The sequence below is a fragment of the Hemiscyllium ocellatum genome, chromosome 26 (assembly GCF_020745735.1).
Source record: "Hemiscyllium ocellatum isolate sHemOce1 chromosome 26, sHemOce1.pat.X.cur, whole genome shotgun sequence".
Classification (NCBI taxonomy): domain Eukaryota; kingdom Metazoa; phylum Chordata; class Chondrichthyes; order Orectolobiformes; family Hemiscylliidae; genus Hemiscyllium; species Hemiscyllium ocellatum.
In genome coordinates this window covers 34,616,475-34,642,280 of record NC_083426.1, presented here as the reverse complement: position 1 = coordinate 34,642,280, position 25,806 = coordinate 34,616,475, and the positions used below count along the sequence as shown (strand labels likewise).

Below are 25,806 nucleotides of genomic sequence, written 5' to 3'. Positions count from 1 at the left end.
TTGGATGAAAGCCTTTCTACTAAAATTCCCTGACTGGAACAAAACAAACTGCAAAACTATTGAAAATGCAACCTAAAGTCTCAACTTTTATTTGAATATGGAGGGAATTACAAAACATTTTTTGGTTAAAATACCACAGGAGTGGTATCCTGCCTGATATTGTTTTCCAGATATTTAAGTATCACCCAATTATATTTAAATATTAGTGTGAGAAGTTAGTTGTAATAATAAATGGAGCCACTTGACTGTATTGTCTATATGGCTACTGTGTGAATCAGATGAACACCAACAGCACACAATTAATCCCTGACAGATTTAAGATCTGTATCCTCACTCTACTTTTGGAAAAATATCACATTATTTTACTATGGTTTGGTGAATAATCTGCCTTCAAGTGGAGAATTCAAGATGAAGAGTATATTAATAAAAATGTAAACACTTGCTAAGAGCTTTTCAACCGTAAATGTTTCTATGCCCCATCATACTTGCAATTGCCTGTGATAGCTGGAAATGGCTATGCAATGGGATCTTCCTTATCTCTTTCATTGTGTCCTCTCCCTTGTGTTACTGTTTGACACTGTCTGATATCAGTTTGACTAATTTTATTTTGTTGTGAACAACTGGAATTTGAGTTCAGTTCGGACATGACTGCTCCTTTAACAAAGATGACAACATCTGCAGAATGGTATAATTTATTGGTCTCCACCCAGTTTGAACAAGATTTATAAGTTGCGTCATTTACTTTTATATCTGGCAAACAATTGTAATTCAAAATGAGATTTCAAGTTGAAGAATTCATGGGAAATGCAGGGTTATAGGGATACAATGAGTTTGGATGGGATGCTCTTCGGAGAGTTAGTATGGACCCGATGGGCCGAATGGCCTGCTTCCATACTATAGGAATTCGATGAACATTCTATGAATTCTTAGCTTGAGCTATTCATTCACAGGATGTGAACATTGCTGCCTGGGACTTGCTTCTCATCCTTTTTTTTAAAAAACAATTCTTCTGCGCTACATGGACAGCACTGGCAAAGGGAATATTTGTTGCTCCTTTCTAATTGCCATTTTGCTGAAGGGCTTGCTTTGCCATGCTAGAGGTAGTTAAGAGCCAAGCACATAGCTGTGCATCAGGAGTCACATGTAGGCCAGACCAGGTAAGAATGACAGATTTCCTTTCCTACAAAGGACATTAGTGACATAGATTAGTTTTTTTACAACAGTTGCTGGTGGATTTACTGTCACCATTACTGAGGTTAGCTGTATGATTCTAAATTTACTAATCACATTTATATTTCACCACCTGCTGCAATGGGATTTGAATCCTATTCCCAGGGTAATTGTCCTTCAGAGAGTGATGGCGAGCCACTTCCTTGAACTACAATGGACTATATGGTGAAAATATTCCCATATTGTTATTAGACAGGGAGTTTAAAGCTTTTGTCCTTGAACAAATGAATAAAGGATAATAGATGTTGAAGTTAGAATGCACTTTAACATGAGAGTAATAGTGGAAGCCATGGTGCTCCAGTCTGGCTGCTACCCTTGTCTTTCTAGGTGCTTGAGATTTGGGATGGGTTGTCAAGAAACCTTGTTGAGTTGTTTGACAAGCTGAACTTTCTCAGCAAAGTATTTTCTCTGGCAGTCTTGTGTCTGATTTCTCTAAATGTTCTAATACTCTGATAATTGAGAAATGTTTAAATTTCTTGTGTTCTAAAATAAATTGAATATTCATTGCCACTTTACAGATGCTTGACCAAAAAGTAGCATTTGGATGTCTGTGAGGGGGGATCAAACTTTAACTGGTCAAAGAGTTGCAACATTGCCAATACTTGCACAATGAACTGCCATGCAACTGAACTTGAGAACCAAATTGATCGGAATACTGGCATTTCAAAATAGAAACACAGTTCTGTAGAATATCACCACTAATGTTTCCCACATGATTGTGTTATGAATATCTCTAAACCAGCTTAAGTTGTGTATTAAGTTACATTATGATGTTAAGCTGTGATATTTTTGTGAGTCTAATTATGGAGTCTCATTCTGCATGCATACAATATATGGAATTTCAGGTTGACGCATCAATGATTTACTTGCTTGAAGGTCATTTTAATAAGCATTATTAGTAATTCATATATGGATTATAGATTATTTAAATTGAGCTTTGCATTAGGCCACTTGTTCCAAAATTTTGATTTGACATTCACAATTATTTTTAGAAACTTGTTACACTTTAATTAAAATAACACTTATCAATGAGTGGATTACCTTTGATGTCACTCATGCAGAAAATAAGCTTAGACTTATCTTGTCTATACAGAGGAACCTCAATTATCTGAATATTAATTATCTGAATTTTGGATTATCCATAGGAGATCTCACTACCTGAAAAAAACATTATGTCAAAGAGTTGTTTCAACCCTGATCACATCTTTTGTTTACAGATACAATGATTAAAAATGACTTGGCTCACTGAAATGCTGCCTAGAACAGTCCTGGATAGTCCAAGCACTGTCTCCAAATGACTGACTGCCCGCCCTCTCTCTCTCCTCACACACTTTCCCTGGAGTTCTACACAGGGGTGAGCCCTAAACCCCCTCTTCCCAAGATAATCTCTCCAACAATGTCCTGTACAGGGCAGAGGTAAAACCTCTCAAAACGTTGCAGTAAAAAGATGTGTGTGTGTGTGTGTCCTATTTTGGAGACTTATCCCACAAAGGCAGCAGCAGTCTCACTGTTGGTGTACAGTCTGGGTGCCCAGAGTGGGGGGACGGGGGAGGGGGGAGGGTGGACAGTTGGGGGTGGGAGTGGGTCAGCCGGGGAAGGGGGGGGAGCGCAGGAGCACAGACGAGGGTCAGACAGTGGGTGGGGATGGGGATGGGTAGGAGGCAGGGTGGAGGTGGACGGGTGTCGGTGTTGGACGGGATTGGGGGGTACAGGGTAGACGGGTTGGGTGGTGGGCGGGGGTGGGGTGGAAGCAGATAGGGTTAGGGGGAGAGCAGGGGCAGATGGGGTTGGGGGCGGGGCGGAGTGGGTGCGGACGGGGTTGGGGGCAGGTGGGGACTCGCGCAAGGCGTGCTGCTGCCTAGTCTCCTGAATGGGAAGCAGACTTCACAGTAAATTCTGAGCCCCAGAGGAAATCAATTAATCGAATAGTCAATCATCTGAACGAAATAGTGCCTGCCCATCTCATTTGGATAATCAAGGTTCCTCTGTAACTCTTTGTTTGCTCATACTCTCTAGTTTCTTCTTTTTTGCTCTAAAACATTACACTTATTATTTTTGCTCTCATCTGACTTTCAACCATTTTGTTTTCTCTTGTTAGTATCTTTGTCTTGTTAATTTTCTCTTTCCTTGGAATTGGCAACAGATCAATTATCTCCTCAAGCCTGCTTGATCATTAAATGGGGTCATGGTTAATCTGGAACTAAACTCCTCTCTCACATCAGTTCGATATTATATTATATCCTTGCAGAAAATCCATGAAATTCAAATTTAAAATGTTTTGTTGTGCTTGCATCTACCGAGTTTTATGGGAGAGTTCCACACATCTCTAATATTTTACACGCCTAATATCTTTTCCTAATCAGCCTGGCAATGATTTTAAGATAATACCCTTGTCTTGTTGACATTTAACAAGAGAAAATGTTTTCTCTATCTACTTTATCAATATATTTCAAAAATCTAAAGTAGCTTATTGAAATTGTCCCTAAATCTTCCATATTTTTGAAAATCCAGTTTTAATTTATATAATCCCAACTATCAATTTAACCTTGGGATCCTAGCAACATTCTGGTGAATCTGTGCTGCCGTCCTCTCAAGTCCAAGATATCCACTCGTGAGGCATCGTTCCCAAACCTGTACATGGCACCTGCGATATGATCTCCGCCAGAACTTTTCAAGCTTTTTTTATTCATTCATTGGATGTGGGCTGGACAGCATTTATTGTCTGTCACTAGTTGCCCTTGAGAAGGTAGTGGTGAGCTGCCTTCTTGAGCCAGTGCAATCTACATGCTGTAGTTTGATCCACAATGCCCTTAGGAAGGGAGTTCCAGGATTTTGATGCAGCAACAGTGAAGGAACAGTGACATATCTCCAAGTCAGAATGATGAGTAGCTTGGAGAGGAACTTGCAGATGGTGATATTCTTGTGCATCTGCTGTATTTGTCCTTAAATGGAAGTGGTCATGACTTTGGAAGGTGCTATCCAAGGATCTTTGGTGAATATTCTACAGTGTATCTTATAGATAGTACATACTGCTGCCAATGAGCATCAGTGGTGGAGACTTCTGGATATGGTGCCAGCCAAGTGGATTGCTGTGTCCTGGATATTGTCAAGCTTCTTGAGTGTGTTGGAGCTGCACCCAAGCAGGCAAGTGGAGAATATTCAATCACTATCCTGACTTCTGCCTTGTAGATGGTGAACAGGCTTTGGGGAGTCTGAGGTGAGTTACTTGCTACTGTATTTCTAGCGTCTGACCTGCTGTTGTCAACCCTGTGTTTATGTGGTGAGTCCAGTTGAGTTTCTGGTCAATGGTAACCTCCAGGATGTTGATAGTAGGGGATTCAGTGATGGTAACAATAAATTGTTTGTTATTGGAGATGGTCATAGCCTGGCATTTGTGTGGCGTGAATGTCACATGGTACTTGTCAGCCTAAGCTTGGATATTAGCTAGACTTTGTTGCATTTGAACATGGACTGCTTCAGTATCTGAGGAGTCATGGTGCTGAACATTGTGCAATCATGAGTAAACATTCCCACTTGTGACTTTATGATGGAGGAAACAGTAGTTCTTCTCTTTTATGTTTTAGTCCTTTAATTATAAAGACTGACATTCCCTTTTTTATATAGTGGTTCTTTTCTCTATCTACCCTCTTTCCATTTTCCTTCTCTCTGAGGAAGATTCACTGACTTGAAACGTGAACACTAATTTCTCTTCACATCTCCTGCCAGATTTGCTGAGCTTTTCCAGCAACGTCTGCTCCTGTTCCTTTTCTCTCCTGTTTTCTCTCACTCTCCAGGCATATTTCAATGAGAAAGCAAAAGACATTGACAATCCCAACCTTTAGTGGGCAATACCTATACTTCAGCATTCAGGCTGATGGCTGAGATACTCATCAACAGTAACCTTGAACATAGTGCAGATTTACAGTCACAAAGAAGGTGCACAGATAAAGAGAGAAAGAAAGAGAGAGAGATCAGAATTAACATTTGAGAGGTCTGTTCAAAAGTCTGATAATAGCAGGGAAGAAGCTGTTCTTGAAACTATTTGCATTTTGAATCAAACTTTTATACGTTTTGCACAATGATAGAGGGTGGAAGAGCATATAACTGAGGTAGGAAGGGTCTTTGATTATGTTGATTGCTTTCCCGAGGCAGTGGGAAGTATAGGTGGTATCAGTGATGGGAGGCTGGTTTGTGTGATGGACTGGGCTGTGTTCATGACTCTCTGTAGTTCCTTGCAATCTTGGGAAGAACAGTTACCATACTATGCTGTGAAATATCCAGATAGGATGCTTTCTATGGTGCATCTATAAAAAATTGTAAGCATCTTTGCGGACATGCTGAATTTCCTTAGCCTCCTGGGGAAGAAGAGACATTGTTGTGCAAACTTGTCTGTCACATTGACATGGGTGGAGCAGGACAGATTGATGGTGATCATCACTCCCAGGAACTGGATGCTCTCAACCATCTCCACCCCAGCACCATTGATACAGACAGTGATGTGCCCTCTACTCTGCTTCCATAAGTCAATGACCAGCTCCTTCATTTTGGCAATGTTGATGGAGAGATTATTGTTTTTACACCATGCCTCTAAGCACTCAATCTCTTTCCTGTATTCCATATCATCATTGTTTAAGATCTGCTCTACGACAGTGGTGTTGTCAGAAAACTTATAAATGGGGAGTTGGGGTGAAATTTGGCCACACAGTGTGATTCTATAAAGCGTATATCAAGAGACTGAATATGCAGCCTTGTGAGGCATCTGGTGTTGAGGATGAATCTGAAGGAGGTGTTGTTGTCCAATCTTACTGGCTGCTGTTGGCCAGGAAGTCAGGATCCAGTTACAGTTGGGGAGAGGAGACCTAGATCTTGGAGTCTAGAGATCAGTTTGTTTGGAATTATGGTGTTGAAGGCAGAACTGCAGTCAATAAATAGGAGCCTGACATAGATACCCTTGTTATCCAGATGTTCCAGGAGTGAGTACAGGGCCAGAGAGATGTTACATCGGTAGGCGAATTGTAAAGGATCAAGCCAATCTGGTAGGCTAGAGTTGGTGTGAGCCTTGATTAGTTTCTCGAAGCTCTTCATAATTATGAAGGTCAGAAGAACCATGTGGTCGTCAGTGAGGCCTGCTGCATGACTTTTAATTGGGACTGGGATGATGGTGTCTTCTTGAAGCAAGTGGGAACTTCAGATCTTAGTAAGGTTCAGGATTACTGTGAATACTCCCACCAGCTGGTCCTCACAGGACCTGAGTGCACTACTGTGGGTTCCATCTGCAGTTGCTTTCCATGGATTCACACTCAAAGGAGGAGGTCCTACTTCCATGCCTCATCCCTCTTAAAGGGCCAATTTCACCTCTCTTGTAATAATCTGCTTAAGGACAATTCAGTCTTGTGTTTTAACACACTAGTGATTCTCAGGATTAATGTTCCTCACATTGGCCATTCTTTGCACCATTTGAACACATATTTGAGTTTGGCTCCTCCATTCTCTCTGAAATCAAAGATAGAGTGTGTGTATGAAAGATCTGTGACTGTGCTGCCTCTAAACAATTGTTCTTTACCACAATGACTTCCAGATATAGCATTTGTGCCCATCTGAGAGTCTGCACAACTCAAAAGAAAGTGAAGACTACAGATGCTAGGGATCAGAGTCAAAAAGAGTGATGCTGGAAAAGCACAGCCGATCAGGCAGCATCTGAGGAGCAGGAGAGCTGACGTTTTGAGCATAAGCTCTTCATCAGGAATTGGGGGGTGGGGTGGGTGCCCAAAAAAGCTGAGAGATAAATGGGAGGAAGGTTGGGCTGGGGGCAAGGTAACTGTGAATATGATAGGTAGATGAAGGTGAGGGCTGAAGGTGATAGTCAGAAACGAGGTTGGAGTGGATAGATGGGAAGGGAGAAGAAAAAGTAGGACAGTTCCAGAAGGTGGTGCTGAGTTAAAGGGTTGGATCTGGGATAAGATGGGGGCAGAGGAAATAAGGAAACAGTTGAAACCAATATTAATGCAGTCTGGTTGGAGGGTCCCAAGGTGGAAGATGAGGAGTTCTTCCGCCAGGCATCAGGTAGTTAGGATTTAGCAGTGAAGGAGACCAAAGACTTGCATGTCCTTGGCAGAATGGGAGGGGGAGTTGAAGTGTTCAGCCACAGGATGGGAGGATGATTGGTGTGTGTGTCCCAGAGATGTTCTCTGAACATTCTGCAAGTTGGTGTCCTGTCTCCCCAGTGTGGAGGTTTCCTCCACTGCCAAACTCTAGCCACCCCACACCTCATCTTCCACCTTGGGACCCTCCAACTACTCGGCATAAATGATGATTTCACTAGTTTCCTTACATCCCCTGCCCCTAGCTTATCCCAGATCCAACTCGCTAACTCGGCACTGCCCTCTTGAACTGTCCTATCTGTCTATCTCCCTTTCCACCTATCTGCTCCATCCTCCTCTCTTACCTATCACCATCACCTGCTATCTTTATCTACCTATTGTATTCCCAGCTATCTTCCCCCCAGCCCCACCCCATTCCCATTTATCTCTCAGCTCCCTTGGGCAACACCCCCATTCCTGATGGAGAGCTTATGCTCAAAATGTTGGCTGTCCTGCTCCTTGGAAGCTGCCGGATCGGCTGTGCTTTTCCAGCACAACACTTTTCGAGTCTGCACAGCTCAGTTGAAAGCCTCTAAACCAGAAGATCCTGACTTTAACTTCCACTCCAGGACTTGCTGTTAAATCATTCTGGCAAATCGGGCGGCACGGTGGCACAGTGGTTAGCACTGCTGCCTCACAGCGCCAGGGACCTGGGTTCAATTCCCGCCTCAGGCAACTGACTGTGTGGAGTTTGCACGTTCTCCCCGTGTCTGCGTGGGTTTCCTCCGGGTGCTCCGGTTTCCTCCCACAGTCCAAAGATGTGCGGGTCAGGTGAATTGGCCATGCTAAATTGCCCATAGTGTTAGGTTAGGGGTATGGGTGGGTTCCGCTTCGGCGGGTCGGTGTGGACTTGTTGGGCCGAAGGGCCTGTTTTCACACTGTAAGTAATCTAATCTAATCATTCTGTACTCAGCTAGGAAAGTGTTTGGAGAGGGCACACTGGCTATGTTCATTTATGAAGTGTGATTCACTAACTTAAAACCCAAGTAAGGCTCAGTGAAGAGCAAATATCTGCACCAGTATTTATCTGGTGCACTCTCAGGAATGATCTGTTCCCCTAAGGATCTTTAACCAGGAATTACACTCTCAACAACTGTACAATGGAAGGCTGAGATGAAAGAATAAAAATGGCAGGATAAGAATGTTGTCATTTAGGATTAATATGATGATCGTTGTCATGATTGTTATCAGGTCAGCCAAGAGGATCTCAGAATATGAGTTCCCTGATTGGGGCTATCAACCTGATCTGATCAGGGACCCCTGGTTAACAGATAAGGAATGTCAGAGGTCCGGTTCACTTTGAAAGCCGGAGAAAGCCAGACCGTTGCCAAGTACTGTGCGTGCATAAATAAAGGGTGACTGGCTGACGGGATACCAGCCTCTGTGGAGTCATTTCAATCATATACTATTCGCCACTGATATCAGGTCAAAGTGATTTTTAATAAACTAATTCATGCGATGTGGGTGTCACTGGTGAGACGAGTCCTTATTGCCTGTCTCTTATTGAGAACGTTGTGGTGAGCTTTCTTTGTTGAACCATTACAATCCACAACACAGTCATTGGTCTCTGCAGCCCACTTGGTGAAGGTACAGCCACAAGGGAAGGAATTCCAGGATTTTGACCCAGCAACACAAGGAACAGTGATTTGTTCCAAGTTAGATTGATGAATGACTGAATGTCCTTTCTCATGTGTGCCACTGATAGTAAATGTTGTTCATGAGTAACTTAGAACTCTCAAACTCTCGGGTGGACAATTTGAGGTTTTACAGTTTACCCATGCTTCTTCCTCATAGTTGTTAGCTTATAATCTATGGAGGATCATCCATGATTTCTGTCTCTGGTGTCTGGCACTCAACTTACACAATAAACATAAGACCAGACCAATGACTGTGTTGTGGATGAACCGAATTTGCTGGTAGTGAGTATCAGAGAAAGACATCAGATTGTATAAAGTTTAGGCTGAACAACGTGGTGGATGGATAGTTGGGGATGAGATACTGTGCATAGCCTTTGCAGGCAAGGTTGGCATGAGGGAGTATGGTAGTATAGGCTTGGAAATTTAATGAAGGATATGTGGCTGTGGTAGCAAGTCTGCTTCAGGAAGCAGAGGTCCTTTGCAGTTCTGAGAGAGTGTGTCCCTCAGCTGAGGCAGGGCTGACGGAGAGAGATAAGGTACAAGCACATGGCTGTGAATGTGGAGCAGAGGATCCAGAAGGAGACCGTTCCTAGAGGTTTTGAATTTGTAGGCAGGTTTAGAATTTTTGGCATTTGAAAAGCCAGAACCTGTGTAAGTACAATGAATTTTCCAAAATAGAATAATTCTTAAATTTATTTTTGCAATAATTGATTCCTGATGAAGGGCTTTTGCCCAAAACTCTGATTCTCCTGCTTCTCAGATGCTGCCTGACCTGCTGTGCTTTTCCAGCACCACACTCTCGACTGAGAAATTTAATAGATAAGGGGAGGATGTGAAGGATGCATCAGAATGTAGATGGATATGCAGCAGTATTCACTTGGCTTTAATTGGTCTGGTTCAGTTAATAACATGACCCTTGAACTGAATTCAAAAGCATGAAATAAAATGAAATTACAGCTTGCTGATTAACAAAAAATAAAATTGGTTGGATAAGTGTTATCTGCTGACATTTAAGCTATTCTATTCTTAGGGATTTAGCAGTTGAGATGTGAGATTCCCTTCCTGTGAATCCCGTCTCATTGATTGACCAGAACTCAAAGTTTAACTTTAGCTTCAACTTACTGTAATGGTGATGCTGATTTCTGGCACCAGTTCCATAAAAAGCCTCAGATACTTGATAAGGAGACCTGTGCCTTTCAGTCTGTCCCTGTTACGGTGATGCAAACACACCATTGACATTTACTCCTTATTTAAAATGGAAGGTTCCAAATCGTATAAAGTAATCTCACACTTCAGCTCAATGCCCTTTATCAGTGGCTTATTTTAAGATATATATCATACAATTAACAGTGAAGCTGCAAGTTGGCTTGGTCTTAAAATATTTTGTTCTTTCCAACAGTTTAAAGCACTACATTCAAAATGCCCGAGCCTGCGTAAGTTCTATGAATTTTCCAACGTTGAATATTTCTAAAATTTATTGTTGTAATAATAATTATATTCATATAATAAAACTCATGTGCTATTTTGTGTATTATTATTCCTGCAGGAGAGAGGTAGGAAAGCTAATCTCATTGGAATGTTCTGCATGCATTTAAACATTACCTTTATCCCAGTTTGCAGTTAACTCACAATTTACTACTAATCTGCTGGTTGTAGTTCAAAAATTATCTTGATGTCAAGTAAATAGTAAGGTCTGTCTAATCAACATTCATAAAACAAATAACATGAAGCAGCTGCTAATAATGCTGTCTTTCGATGTACCCGTCGTGATTTGTTGAATTAACTCTGTGGAATTTCTTTTTACTAAAGAGAGAGAAAAAAAGCAAACAATGTTAAACAGAAAATGACTGACATTTTAATTGTGACACAATGCATTTTTTTTTAAAGTCAACCAAATTTTCATGAATTAAGACAAATCCTAACAATTCCTTGATTTTCAGCTGCTACAATGCTTGGTGTGATGTAAATTGTGTTTATGTGAGAAAATATTTTATATCGCAGTTGCTTATAATGAAATTTATTGAAATGGCATACTCATCTGATGTATTGGCCAGTAGTTATTGCTCTGATATCTACATTACTAATTAGTTAGGCGAGTTCCCGCTGACTAATACACTGCTTTTTATTATGCAGTGTTCGAATGTTTAATAACTTACATTACTCCAATAGGAGACTTCCCCTTTCTAGCTACAAAAAAGTAATTAGAAAGGAATTAATGTTTTCAATTGTGGGATCTACACCCCCATCCCCCCCCCAACCAATGGTTTGTTTGTAAATAAAATTCACAAATGTTAGTACTTCAGTCAAAATCAATGTCACATCCGATATATTCTGAGTTGGCCTGAAATGTACTCCTGCGCATCCCTTTTGTATCAGGACTAACCTAAATAATAATTGCGTTGCAAAGTTAAATTACACTGACAGAGCTCATTTGAATTTCTTTTGTCTGAAGAGAGGTGTGATTTGGTACAAAGATTTGCTATTCAAACAAGGAATTTTATGTTTTTGTGAATACTTGAGAATCAAAATCTTAAAGAGAAAATGTTCAGAAGTAGCATATTTCATGAGATCATGCAAGTCTGTAATTCTCATCTGGCACTTTTTTCCAATTTAAGGGCATACATTCCCCAAAGAGGTCTCATTGAAGTGCAATGATCCTAAGGATATAGATAGCAATATAAAAGATAGTCAATAATTTCTGGCTAACTGTGGTATTAGGGAGATAAATTTAAGTGTACGTCCCTTTAAACTGAAGCCAGTTTTATATTGATTCTGTTTTAGCACAGATTCTGGAGGATTCTGCTTCTAAGCAGACCCATGAGATATAATTTTGCTGGATTATGATAAATGAATTTAGTTCTATAATTGCTGAGAACTTACTCACTTGTGCCAGTCCTCCACAATTGGAACAAAGACAGCACCAGAATAAAAAGGAGCTACAAAGGGCTCTTGTAATGCGGTGGTAGTGTCCCTGACTCTGAGTGATGTGGTCTGAGTTTAAATCCCACCTACTCCAGACGGGTGTCATCATAAATCTGAATAGATTTATTAAAAATGTCTATAAATGCAGGTCTGAATCACAAATTTGCCTTCGAAAAGGATCCTGTAGAGCTACCTCTGGGCCAAAGGACCTGAGTCCAATCTGCCCGAGAGCTGCATCACCCAGCTTCCACCATAAGCTTGTGAAAGAAGCCACTCCCTACAGACAATCGCTGCATACACACAGGATCTGCTAAGAGGAAGAGAAATACAACAGACATCTAAAAATGCTGAAAGGTGCCCTCAGAAGAATGGAAATATGATGCTCAATTCATTGATCACCAGTTCCGACATGTGACAATGAAAAGCCACAACAACTTCCTCAGAAGACAGAAACAAGACACAACCGAGTCCTCTTCATCATCAAGTACTCCCTGGAGCAGCGAAATTACACCATGTTCTTCGCAGCCTTCAACATGTCATCAACAACGAACATCTCGCCCCTGCACTTTTTGCCTTCAAACAACCATCAAACCTTGGACATTGGTCGCAACAAACTTCTCAGCCTACAGCACAGCTTCAACCACAACACCACATAACCCTGCCACAGCAACCACTTGCAAGACATGTCAGATCATCGACATGGATACTACCATCACATGCGGGAACCACCCACCACGTACACAGCAGATACTCATGTGACTTGGCCAATGTTGTCCACCTCATACATTGAAGGCAAGGATGCCCTGAGGTATGGGGATTCCATGCAGACGCTACGACAATGGAGGAATGGACACAGCACAATAATCGCCAGATGGGACTGTTCCCTCCCATTTGGGGAACACTTCAGCGGTCAAGGACATTCAGCCTCCGATCTAAGCATCCTTCAAGACGGTCTTTGAGATACACAACAAGGCAGAATCACCCAGCATAAACTGATAGCCACGATCTGTACCCATGAAGATGATCTCAACCGTGACCTTGGGTTCATGTTGTGCTACATGTAACCCCACCATACTATTCTGTAAAAGTTTCCTTACTATCCTGTTTGGACACCATCACCTTGATAACTTGTTTTGATCTCTCTACCTTAATTAGTTTGTACAGTTTTTGATTACTCGTTACTTTGGTTAGACCCTTAGCATGCAACTCTTATATCTATCATGTTATTCCAGTTTATTTGATCGGTCTCCAGCAACATCTTACTTTTAATTTTTTTTTGTAATTATCTCTCTGCCTCAATAAATTGGATTATAGGTCATCCCTTCACTTGCTATTCAGCTGTTGACACTTTACTCACTCGGTCTGACACTACTGACCACCTGCAGAGACTTCTTATTTAGCCTCTCGACACTCCACTCACACCATTTGTGCGATCATTTGATCTCTCTGCCTATAAGTTCTGTGCCTGTGTGCTTCTCTTCACTCCACCTGAAGAAGGGGTGGCGCTCCAAAAGGTTTGTGATTTCAAACAAATCTATTGGATGAGAACCTGGTGTCATGTAACCTCTGACCTTCACAACATGTCCAGATAGGTTAATAAAATAGTGAAGAGCAGCTTCAATCTTCTGAAACATCGCCATCTAGAGGTATGGATCAATACTGGCCACCACCCTTTTCCACTTTATTGCACTTTGTGTATGAAATGTTTGATGTGTCACCACCACTCCTGCAATGTGCCATTCTGCAAGCAGTGTCTCTTCACCAATTTGAAAAGGTTCAACAAGAGCTCATCAAACAAGTGAAAAATGTACCAAACTAATCAAAATGAAGAGAAATTATTGTAAGTACCATTTCCTCTGAACTGTACGGTTGCTCCAGGGTTCTGCGTACTGCGCAAACAGTGCAGCATTGTTTGATAGGTCTGGAGGTCACTGTCACACGTGGTCCTTGGAAGGCCACACAGCCAGAAGGAAAGTTAGAGGGGGGAACACTGGATGAAAGAGAAGAGAATGAGTGAGAAACAAAACAAAACTGTAAGACTAAATAATTTTCAAAAAGAATGCAAAAGAAATGTCAGAAGTCACACAACATTAGGTTATAGTCCAATAGGTTTATTTAAAATCACAAGCTTTGGAAGTGCTGATGCTTCGTCTGACGAAGCAGCAACACTTCCAAAGATTGTGATTTTAAATAAGCCTATTGAACTATAACCTGATGTTGTGTGACCTCTGACCTTGTCCATCTCAGCCCAACACTGGCGTCTCCACATCATGGCTAACAAGCTTGAAGCAAATATTGCAGATTTATTTTGACACGTACAAGTTACAAAACAACTTTACGACAGAGTTTCAGGCATCAGAATGTGGAAGCAGCTGGCAAGGAACATGATGTACAGCAATAAATTAACATACTTATTTATGTTTCTTTTAGAGAAAGTCAAAGATCACAGCATCTCGTAAGCTCCTGCTTAAGGTAAACTTCTGGAATTTATAATTTATCAATTTTAATCAATTTCTACTGTACTTCAGCAATTTTCAATGGCTGCTTGCTTCCAGTTAAGTTCCAGCAGTACGACTATTGTTATCATGCAGAAAATGAAATTTTCCACAGTGACATTTCTTTCACTGGTGGTGGAATGAGAAGGAGCAGTGTTGCAGATCTCTCACTGAAAGCCTCCCACATCATCCCTGGGAAATGCTTTAATAACTCAAATGCCCCATCTAGTGTTCATCCTGAGAACTGATGTAGGTCAGGAGCATGAAAAAGGATTTGAATTTCAGGTTGCTCCCAAACCAGAGCCTTAAAATCTGGCAGCACCATTACGCCTTTGGGACTAAGGTACAGTAAGACATGTGCTTGTCTTCAGATATTGCTATTGACCCCTGCTGGGGTGACCAATCTACCATACAGCCTTAAATACCTCCAATAATTTGAGAGGAGAGAGCACAAAATAATGCAGAGATGGTTAAACTGCAGAAGGAAGAATTCAACGAAAGTGGCCAGAGACAATGTGGGAGAGGCAGCAGACTGGAATGTCAAGGTTCAGGGTGGGTCTGGGGATGGGAGGAGCACCAGAGGATCTGAAAAGCACCTAGAAGAAAGGTAAAGAAGTGACAGATTGTAAAACCTGGTCCTAGTTAAAGGCAATGGTAGCACTGAAGGAAAATGGTGACTTTGGTCATGAGGATGGCAACCACTTTAAAGGATTGAGCAGCAAGTCTCAAGATCTGTAAGTCATCATTTTGGAGATACAGATCTGAAGGGAGGTTGGGGGCAGTACACACAACACCTGGAATGTGGCACTGAGCTAGTGTAGACAGTTTTTGTGGCAGCAAGTGTCACTCCCTTGAATCCCAGCACTCCTTCGTTATGCAAACAAATATTAATGACTTTACCCCAGCAGTGAAGGGAAGCCGGCCTCAGCGTGGATACTAATGGGATCTGATGGGAAAGTCAATTATATCAATGGAGCATGATTGAATTCACTACAGTATGGAAACAGGCCCTTCGGCCCAACAAGTCCACACCAACCCTCTGAAGATTAACCCACCCAGACCCATTTCCCTCTGACTAATGCACCTAACACTATGGGCAATTTAGCATGGTCAATTCACCTGACCTGCACATCTTTGGACTGTGGGAGGGAACCCACACAGACACAGAGAGAATGTGCAAACTCCAAACAGACAGTCTCCTGATGCTGCAATTGAACCTGGGTCCCTGGTGCTGTGAGGCAGCAGTGCTAACCACTGGGCCACCATGCCGCCCCTTTCCAGAGTCAGTTCTTGTTGTTTGGATCTCATATTATCTCTTTTTCCCATAGTCACAGTTGCAAAACTTGGATTCACCATGAAATGAGCTTTGACCCTCACTGTCCTTAATACCTGCATATCTGCCCCACTTTACCACTGGGTGCCTATTCAACCAACAGCCAATCTATTGGAATTCAGCATGTATTTTAGAGTAAGATGCGTTCTCGTATATCCCAGAGGATACATCATAAATTCCATTCTGTTACTTTGGAACTACAATCCTTTGCACCATTAAACAAGCCAACTCTTTGAGTGCACATACTTCTCGATAACAGAGTACTGCCTTACTGTTGGGCAATGTCTATGCAAAAACTATGCCAATATGATCAATTATCGAAATAAGAAACATTTAAGGTATGGCAAAAGTTTAACAAACCTACAATATGGTCTCTAGAGCTTGCTGCTGGCTAAAGCAACAGAAGAATTAGCTCAAGAAACAGCAGAAAAAAGTGAAGAAAAAGAAAGATTTCTTGGCGAACGAGTCCCACCGATAAGATTAGTTGGCCTGTCTTCTACTCAGCTGCAGGTAAACCTTTACGAAAAAAGGCATCCAATTTCTTCTTTTTATTGTAAATCATAATTTTTATCTTGTATCATGGTTTTCATTTAAATGCACAAAATTGAAAATTATAGGGCCCTTGTGCTCAGGTACAGAAACAGTTCACCTTCTGGTTGGGTAAAGGCACTGCTGAGTTGTCATGAATTTGGAGAATAGTCTTTGTTCGAGAGAAAGCTCTGTCTTCCTCCTATTCTAACCTCTTCTGCATCTCCAGATTCCATCATCACAACATTGACATTTATACCTTCTGCATCCTTGGCTATAAAAACAGCATTCATTCCTTTATTCCCTCCAGCTTCCTCTCCCCCTTTCTGGAAGCAGAGCTGTCTGATACAACTTTGAGCCTGTGTCTGAGGAATTGACTCACCCCCGATGCCACTAGAATGAACAGACACTGACAATGTGTGCTGACTCCCTAGCTCCATTTTCATGGAGGTGGACTGGGGATGTAGTAAGTAGCAGGCTGGTAGCAGGCTTATTAAGAACCACTTAAGGCCAATTAAGGGTTGTCAACTGGAATTTTTTTTTGCCAGCCCCCAGGTTCTTGCAGGAAGCAGCCAGTCAGGAGGTGATATTCCAGCAGCAGTCAAGGAACCCACTGCTTCAGAAAAGTTTCAAGGTGCTCTCTGTTTACCAATGTGCTGCAGCAGCTTCCGACCACTCTGTGGAGAAGTTGGCTGCACGAGCCAGCGGGAAAATCTAAAGGAGTGGCAGGATTATCATTCCATTATGTTTGAGCTGTGTACAAAGATTTATTGGGATGAAACAAGTGGGTCGCAGAGTGTGGTGCTGGAGAAGCACAGCTGGTCAGGCAACATCCGAGGAGCAGGAGAATCAACGTTTCGGGCATAAGCCCTTCATCAGGAATTGATCAATGAAATGGGAACAGAGAAAAATTATAGACTTCTCAATAAGATGTAACATTTTCAAGCTAGAATATGGTTTAGGCAGAGAAAGTTTATTTCTATTCATTGATTTCTAACTGATATTCTTCCTGTGGAGTGGGAAATCACAACCAGCTCTCTCTAGATTTTCATGTTTAACTAAGAAAATGCAAATGCCAAAAGTTGTTGCTCGTTACACAGTGCAAGGAAATATTGCCATCACTAGAAAAGAACAAATTACAGCCTATATCTAACTCCAGAAAATATAAAGGTGAATATAGCTTTAATACCCACATTGCACATTGCAAGAACATATCCTGGTACCAAAGATGTGCAAGTTAGGTAAATTGGCCATGCTAAATTGCCCATAGTGCTTCCAGGATTTGAAGGTTAGGTGTATGAGTCAGGGGAAATATAAAGTAATAGGGTAGGGGAATGGGTGTGGGTGGGTTACTCTTTGGCAGGTCGGTGTGGACCTGTTGGGCCGAATGGCCTGGTTACATACTGTAGGGAATCTATGATTCTACAATCCTGGTTGTCTTCTAATTGTAACTAGAGAAGCTTGACCAAAGGTCATTAGTTCAATTCAATTTGAAACTGAATTCAGTGAGGGATGTCACACCAATTACTACAGATGATTATTCTTCTGCATGAAAATAACTTAAACTTTGAACTTTACAAACTTCCTATTCTCACGAGCTAAAAGTGTATTCCTCCACTATATCCCCAGAGCCGGAATTTCAATGTTAGTTTGGCTCCATTCTATGATTTGGCTAGAATCTCCAGCTTGAAAAGTTCACCTTTTCAGGGGTTTTCCGACCTCCTGACTCGAGTATAGCAGAAGGGCACATTCTTTAAAAACCCAGAAAGTTTTCTCCTGCCATATTGCTTTAGAGAAATAAAATAATTGGTGCGCAGAGCCCATGGTTGGAATATGATCCTCACTCCATTCTAAGATTGATTTGCACTGAGGTAGCTGGTCACAATGCCTAAACGGTCTACATGTTAGATTGAAACTGCAGGTTTTAAAGTATGATTGATTGTATTTTGTAAGAAAAATCAGGATTCTGATCAGGAGGAGCAGGATTGTTTTTGTCTCTCACAGATGTGCATGGGTATTTGGAGCTCCCTTCCTCAAAAGGCAGAGACATCACAGTCTTTGAATATTTTCATGTCAGAAGTAGATAAATTCTTTATAAGCACAAGGTGAAAGGTTGCCTGGAGGAGGGGGGAGTTGAGAGGGTGGCGCTGGAAAGGCACAGCAGGTCAGGCAGCGTCTGAGGAGCAGGAGAATCGACGTTTCGGGCATGAGTCCTTCATCAGGAATCAGGAGAGGGTGTTTGTAGTGATCGGTTTAACCATGGCTGAAATAATGCAGGGGACCAAGAGACCTCCTCTTGTTCTTAAGTCATATGAACATGGTGGGAGTGCTGCACCTCATTTCACATTCAAGATACACAGACTGCTGCAAGTCTTCCAGCACCATCCTCATCGACCTGCCCCTGTCTGAGCACCCTCCGCCCAGCCCCACTTCCCCCACCATCCTTCTGATGACACTGGCTCATGCAAGCACAGAAAATGTAACATCTGTCCCTTTATTTTCTACCCTCCCTCTATTGAGACCTTAAGGTGTCCTTCCAGATGAAACTGTGATTTAAGCTCACTGCCTAGTTGGTTCTACATTACAGATTCCAAATACAGACTGTAGGACTGTGGAAACATAAGACCATCAATATAGGTGCAGAATTAGACCATTAGATCCTTTGAGACTGCTAGCAGGAGAGACCAGCACCAGAGTGCATCGCCTCAGACTGAACCCTTAAGAACTGAGATGAGGAGGAATTTCTTCAGCTAGAGGATGATGAATCTGTGGAACTCATTGCCCCAGAAAGCTGTAGAGGCCAAGTCATTAAGTGTGTTGGCAATAGATGGGTCCTTGATTGGTAAGGGGATCAAGGGTAATGGGGAGAAGAAGGGAGAATGGGGTTGAGAAATGTATCAACCATGATTACATCACAGGGCAGAGTTGATGGGCCAAATGGCCTAATACTACTCCTACATTTATGATCTTATGGTTCCGCAATCCTCCAGTCTATGTTTGGTCTCTACAATATGGAAGCAACCAGGTTGTGACCTTGAATCACTGTTTCATCTGGAAGGACTCTTTAAGGCCTTCAACAGAGAGATGGCAGGAGTTAAAACACAAATGTTGCATCTGCTATGCTCCTATCCATGAGCAAGTGTCATCAGAAGGGGATGGACTGTTGGGGGTGATTAGGGAATGGACAAGGCTATCATTGGAGCAATGCTTCCTTCAGGAAATAGTGGTGGTACGTTGGAGGGGGCAGAAATGCTGGCAGGTGCTCCATTGACTATAGAGGCTGATGGAATGGAAGCTGAGGACAAGGGCACCACTCTCACAAATTAAGCAGGGACAAAGGTACTGAGTCAGAAGTCTATGAACTGGGGTAGATTGAACTGAGGGTCCTATCAAACGGAGTTTGGTTGAGTCCTCAACAAAAGTAAATGAAAGACACGACCAAAGCATTGGTATGGAAGGTTGCATCATCGGAGTAGCTCCAATGGAAATTATTAGCTTAGCAAATAATGGGTGCAGACTGAAGTGAATGTTTCTTTCTATCGGATTGTTAGTGCTAATTTGATGTTCTCCCTTTTCTGTGAGCAGCCACAGCAGCAAAGCCTTTATGTGATCTGCAATACGTGGGAACAGGGGGTATCTCAGTTATCTGAATAGTTGTTTGTGATGTGGAATGATGTCTACAATCTGGGTTTAATTCCCATGAAGATCCTGTCTTCTCATCCTTGCCCCTCTCTGAGGTGTGGTGACCCACAGACTACTCTCTCTTTCTCTCTCACTCTTTTTTCCTTCTGTTGCGAGAACAACCCCCTGAAAGTACAGCACCTTTTCAACAGAATGTTTTATCTTTAATCTAAATATGCAAGAGCCACTTTTCAGTTTCTTGAATATAAAGCCTTGACTGATGTCTCAAAGCTAGGTAGTTGTGATCATAGTGTCAGCTGACATTTCAGTGCAGTAGTGAGGGTATGCTAAGCAGTCTTTTGGGTGTGATAGCAAACAGCCATACTGCCATCCTCTGTAGCTGACTTTCAAAATGTTTTCATCTCTAGACAATTAAGTGAGTTTCTAGATCTACGCCATCATACAGTTATACAGCATGGAAACAGACGCTTCTACCTAAACAGTCCACTCTGACCATAATCCCAAACTAAACTAGTTCCACATGCCTGCACTTGACTATATCTCTCTAAACATTTCTTTTTCACGTGCTTATTGAAATGCCTTTTAAACATTGTAACTATGGGACTTTACTATCTGTAAGATAGGTGTTGCATTTATCTCCATTATAGTAATGACTGTGCTTCTGCAGTTTTTCATTATCTGTGTGGCACAAGGCTGTTATATACATTATACAAATAGAAGCTATCTTCCTTAAGGCAATATGATTAAACCTAAAATTCAGAACAGTTTCTGCAACAAACACCACAAGACATTTAATCCTGGACTAGAAGATGATTAGCATATCTGATTAGTTGGTGTCATCAAATTGGAATTGGTGTGGGTTGGAATAGTATTTATTTAAATTCAATTTTGCAGTCGCAATGATTGTAGATTGGGTTTTTACATTGAGCTAAGTTTCATTGTTCATTAAAGCAAGACATCATTAGTTATTCATTATTAAGGGAGTGACTTCATATAAACTAATTATAATCATCAGGGATAATTCTCACTGCCTTATTTTATTGAGGGGAGAAGAGCTAGACATTCTGAAGAAATCAAACAAACAAATAAGATGGAGCTTTATTTCATTAATATGTATGAGATTCCTGACTAAATAGTTCCACAGAGATCAGGAATAAAATAATTTAATGCTGCTTGAATGTCAGCATGAACATTCAACTCCATTTTTGAGTGTAAGTCAAATCAAATATATGCCCAGTGTGGCAGGGGATGATCCATTATTGTTCGTTCCGCATTTGTGTGTTATTAAAAATGGCAGCTATTTGAGACTCCACAGTCTCCCTAGTTATCTTGACATTAGTATTTAAAAGAGGATGTTAACTATAAAAGTGATATCTACAACAGCAGGAGGCTTCATGAGGGGGAACTTGTGACCTACCTCGGTCAAAAGGCTTGCCAAATCAAATGTCAGGGATCCAAGGAGTTGTTCATGGGCTTTCTGATGGATTTCCAAAGCCAGATCAGACCTGGAGATGCCAGCCAACTGGAAGCTAGCACCTCCAGAACTTGGCAGTGATATGGAGGTTGTGGTTGCTATCAAGATACCACCACCTGACCCTCAGATAGAGAGGAGGGCAGGGCTGTTAGAAAAGCCCCCTATCCCTGCAACCCTGATGTCACAACCTCTTCCCTTAGCCAATTCCCTTAATCTTGTGTAAATCAAAGGATCCTCATCCCTATCAAATTCCACCAGCTTGCTTGTTCTGATTTATCGGTTAGGGAGGCTGGCTCTTTCACATCCTGCCTGGTGTTGATGTAATTGCAGCTCATGTGAGACGAGGCCCATCAAAGGTTGTTAATATGCTTAGTTGGTTGAATGGCTGGTTTGCAATGCTGAGTATCACTAACAACAAATTCCTGCTGTCACATGTACATCCTGCATTCTCATCCTTACAACTCACCTGAGGTATGGTGACTGTTTGGTTAAACTCACCACAAGTTGTCTCTCCCTAATAAGATTGGTGAGATACCTCCACAGAGTCACCAAGTCACCCTCTATTTTGACATGAATGGTCCTTGGCGTTAGTGCTGCCTCATTCAGAGTCAGGTATCAGCATCCCTGAAACTCCCTTTTCTGTATGTCAACCAGGGCTCCCTGATTGAACCAAATGTATAGTGCCATTCAGCGAACTCATATTCTATAAAGTCCAGCTGGCTGGCCCCATTATAATCACTGCAATTGGTGTATGGGTATATGGCAACTTTCAATTAACAACCTAAGGGCCTTAGTTGGCTGTTGGTTGAGATGGTCAACTACAGGCATTGTCAGCAGCAATTAAGTTCTGAACTGGTAGAAAAGGGTGGTATCTTTCTGAAACCAATCTGCCCATAAGGCCAAAGTCCCAAATGATTTTTGTGAGGAGAACTTCTGTCCAACTGCTACATTTAGTTCCTTTATTGTCTGGTAATGTGGCTATTACTCTGAAGGACATCTTTTCATGAATGTAAAGGAAAACTATCTATTTAGGGTGTCCAATTGTTGAAGGTCAAAACTTATTTAATGACATTGACTATACTGGTGTGAGTAGTGAATCTGGAAAGAGATATTATTTATGTATAGCAAATTTGAAATAATGATTTGTTAAATAATTTTAAACTTTTAACACATTTACTTATTACATTCTATAACAAAAACAAACTTGTTACCTTCAAAACTAAAGGATCTCTGCCAGGAACTCCATGAGAAGGTACATGTGGTGGATGAGGAGCGATATGATATTGAAGCCAAGGTGATACACAATACAAGAGAGGTATGTAATCAGTGGCCTGTTAGCTTCTCCTTCTCTCCAATGGTCAGTGTCAATGCAGCTAGGTTTCCTGTCTAGAGATGACTGACAGACAGTGGCATCCATTTCTACGGCATAACCATCTTGAATTGCCAATCTGCATTCCTGATAAAGACTGGAGCTGTGACTGTGGCTGAATCTTCGTCAAAATCTGTTCTAAGAATAAAAATTTGTTAAAACTAAAGAAAACCTTTGGAGGGATATTTAACCTTATTTGATAGGTAGAGTTTTGTTTTGTTGAGACATGGCATTAGGTCTAAAGCAGGAGGTATTTCTACGCAGTTGCATTGTGTTTCACATGTCCTCTTCTTAGCTCATTGCATATGTGTGCATGGGTACAGCTCCCAATTTTATGGGAAGGTGGGTTCGCCATTTTGTCTGACCAGGACCTTCCAGTTTCCAATTTTTGAGTGCCACTTATTATCAAAGTTAAATCATGCTCGGCCACAACATGGTAACTAATGCCAGTCTTAAAACAAAAAGAAACACGGCCATTATTGTATGACTACTATTGGTTAACATGTCTTGCATTTTCAGTGGATTTTACTGATTTTTTTTATCTCTGATCTTTAAGATTAAGGATTTGACTCTGAAAGTTTTTGACCTCAGAGGGAAGTTCAAGCGCCCAACCCTTCGTCGGGTTCGTGTGTCTGCTGATGCTATGCTAAGGGCCTTGCTGGGATCTAAACACAAAGTATCCATGGATCTGAGAGCTAACCTGAAGTCAGTCAAAAAAGAAGATTCAGAAAAGGTATGAAAGTGTACAGCAGCCATAGAAAATTCCATTCTCTTGCTATGCAAGGACATAGTAGGTTTCAGCTTCAAAGCAGCTCATCAGTTTAACATACGTCCATTTTCTTAACCTTTTGCTACTGGCCAGGGTTGAATGTTGCTGGTAGAATACCTGAATGACATATTTTCTTCTGTAAATGAGATGCTTTGTGGGCAAAGACAGGAGAAACCTAGAGTATGAATCTTGGCCAATTCTGGGAGTTAAACTCAAAGCTCTTTGGTTTTAAATCCAGAGTCTTAATTCTGGAGAGAATTGAATCTTAAAACACAGACAGCCATTGATGATAAATTTTGAAATAAGTAATGATTATATATGAGACATATAGAAAAAATGTTCCTGGGTGTTACTTACAAAAATATAACACGTTATAATGTCAGGTGGTTTAAATTTAATGTTTGAATCGGTTAACTGTCCTTTCTGTACCCAACAATGCATTGATCAGCATCAAATGGCCAAGATTATAATATATATTACAAATAAAAATACAAACATACAACCTCCAGAACTTAAAGACAGTCAAAAATGAAGATTCAGAAAAGCTTCAGTCTTCTAAAATGTCTTCAATACTTATTCTCAATAAACATCACTCCAAAAAAGATTTGATCATTTTTATATGTGAGAGTTTGCTATCTGCAAATTAGCTACCCCCTTCCCTACACTACAACAATGGTTGCACTTTAGAAGTACTTAATTGACTGCAAAGCATTTTAGCACAACCTGAGATTCTAAAAGGAGCTGTACAAATGCAAGTCATTCCTTTTTAAAGGTAGCCAATGATTTCACCAACCTTTAAGCCTGATCCTCCATCGAAGTAGCACATAAGTACCTTATCTGAGATGTCTTTTTAAAATGGGAATATAAAGAACAAAAAATGAACTCTGCTGGAGCTTGACTTTATAAATGATAATTCTTCAGGTTGCACAGATTGATAAAGCACTACTGCTGACATGTATTGTCTCTAACTCTTAGGAACGCCCTGTTGGAGTTAGTGACTGGCGTAAAAATGTGGAGGCAATGTCTGGAATGGAAGGCAGAAAGAAAATGTTTGATGCTGCTAAAACTGGTTCTGGCCAGTGAGTATGAGAAGAGCTTTGCTTTATCCTTCAGCAATATATATTATTCGTTGACAGGACTATGAATACTAAAGCGAGATATTTTCCCAGAAAGTTAGTTCTTCCTCATAATTTTCATTTCATTCGATATTCCTGTCAAAATATTGCAGCAGTGCAACAATGCCCTTGTTCATTATCCAGGCACTGTATGGATGGCTGTTTGCAGCAATTCAAAATAAATATGCAAATTGTAGCTGGAACAAACTGTGAGAGAAATTTTATGATTCCCTGCTGTGCACCATTTCAATTAAAATTGCAAGATTTTTTATGTTACATGATTTACTTTTCCCTTCGCTCCCTTTTCATGTCAAAATGAAATATCAGTAAAAATGTAAAATCTGTTGTCATATCTCAAGTTGATTGTACTGCTGTATTTGTAAGTCTCCATTTTATAGGCATTCAGCCTCATGATGATGGGTCCCTAAAATGAGTTACTGATGGGGGTGGGGTGGGAATTATCGGCTTGACCCTTCAGGTGGTCCAGCCACAGGTAATATCTTGCATTTGAACTTTCTATGGAGACAAAAAGTCCTATTGGCTGCACTACTGGACCTCCACCACCCCTCCCACCCACCTGCCATCCTCTGCATCCCCACCCCCCTCACCAGTGCCTCCACAGTCCTGATAACCAGACTCACATCATGTCCCCCACTATTGCAGCTCCAGCATATGAAGGCAGCAAAACGATTATTCTTCCAACGGAGTGAGCTGACTGTGGAGGTCTAAAACCAATATTTAATGGTCCTGAGTTCTCTAGGTTAGGGTGAGGGCTGCCTCCATAACTTCAAAACTGAAGTCAAAAGTGGGCCGACACAAAATCTATTCCTAAACATTGAACGTTGTGACAATAACATTCTCTAGAAATTACGCAGTAAGTTTTTCTTGTTCTCACACATCTTAATTACCTTCTAGATGACTTCGCTTCAAGGAATTCAAGAAATTGCTACCTTTCACTGCCTTATTGATGTGCATTTCTCTGCATTTGAGGATGTCCAGAATTGCTTGAAGAAAATATGCTTTGCACAGGAAAGAAGATTGAGGAATATTATTTTAAGGCAGACAAAATAAGGAAATGAGCTAACTAATAGAGTGCTCCGGTTTTCTGCATTTGATGTAAATTGAGATAAAATAAAATGAAATGAAACCCCG

The 25,806-nt window shown here is 41.2% G+C and overlaps 1 protein-coding gene across 2 annotated transcripts; it reads left to right on the top strand.

Annotated features, from left to right (window-relative positions):
• The first annotated feature begins 2,447 nt into the window (after nucleotides 1-2,447).
• On the top strand, nucleotides 2,448-25,806 carry LOC132828407 (troponin I, slow skeletal muscle-like). Of its 2 annotated transcripts, XM_060845488.1 has the most exons (8): nucleotides 2,448-2,646; nucleotides 10,407-10,440; nucleotides 14,360-14,401; nucleotides 16,136-16,267; nucleotides 22,627-22,716; nucleotides 23,327-23,503; nucleotides 24,515-24,618; nucleotides 25,570-25,806. In XM_060845488.1, the coding sequence occupies exons 1-8, from the start codon at nucleotides 2,525-2,527 to the stop codon at nucleotides 25,571-25,573; spliced, it is 705 nt and encodes a 234-aa protein (XP_060701471.1). In that variant the 5' UTR covers nucleotides 2,448-2,524; the 3' UTR covers nucleotides 25,574-25,806. The 2 variants fall into 2 exon arrangements, with proteins under 2 accessions (XP_060701471.1, XP_060701472.1); XM_060845489.1 differs by lacking the exons at nucleotides 2,448-2,646; nucleotides 10,407-10,440 and adding an exon at nucleotides 13,909-13,962.

What these genes read in the sequence shown, in the direction of transcription:
- LOC132828407 (XM_060845488.1), top strand. Translation starts at nt 2,525, where the DNA reads ATGACTGACTGCCCGCCCTCTCTCTCTCCTCACACACTTTCCCTGGAG. An exon ending in ATGTCCTGTACAGGGCAGAG is followed by an intron (nt 2,647 to 10,406) that starts GTAAAACCTCTC and finishes TCTTTCCAACAG; the next exon opens with TTTAAAGCACTACATTCAAA. An exon ending in TTCAAAATGCCCGAGCCTGC is followed by an intron (nt 10,441 to 14,359) that starts GTAAGTTCTATG and finishes TGTTTCTTTTAG; the next exon opens with AGAAAGTCAAAGATCACAGC.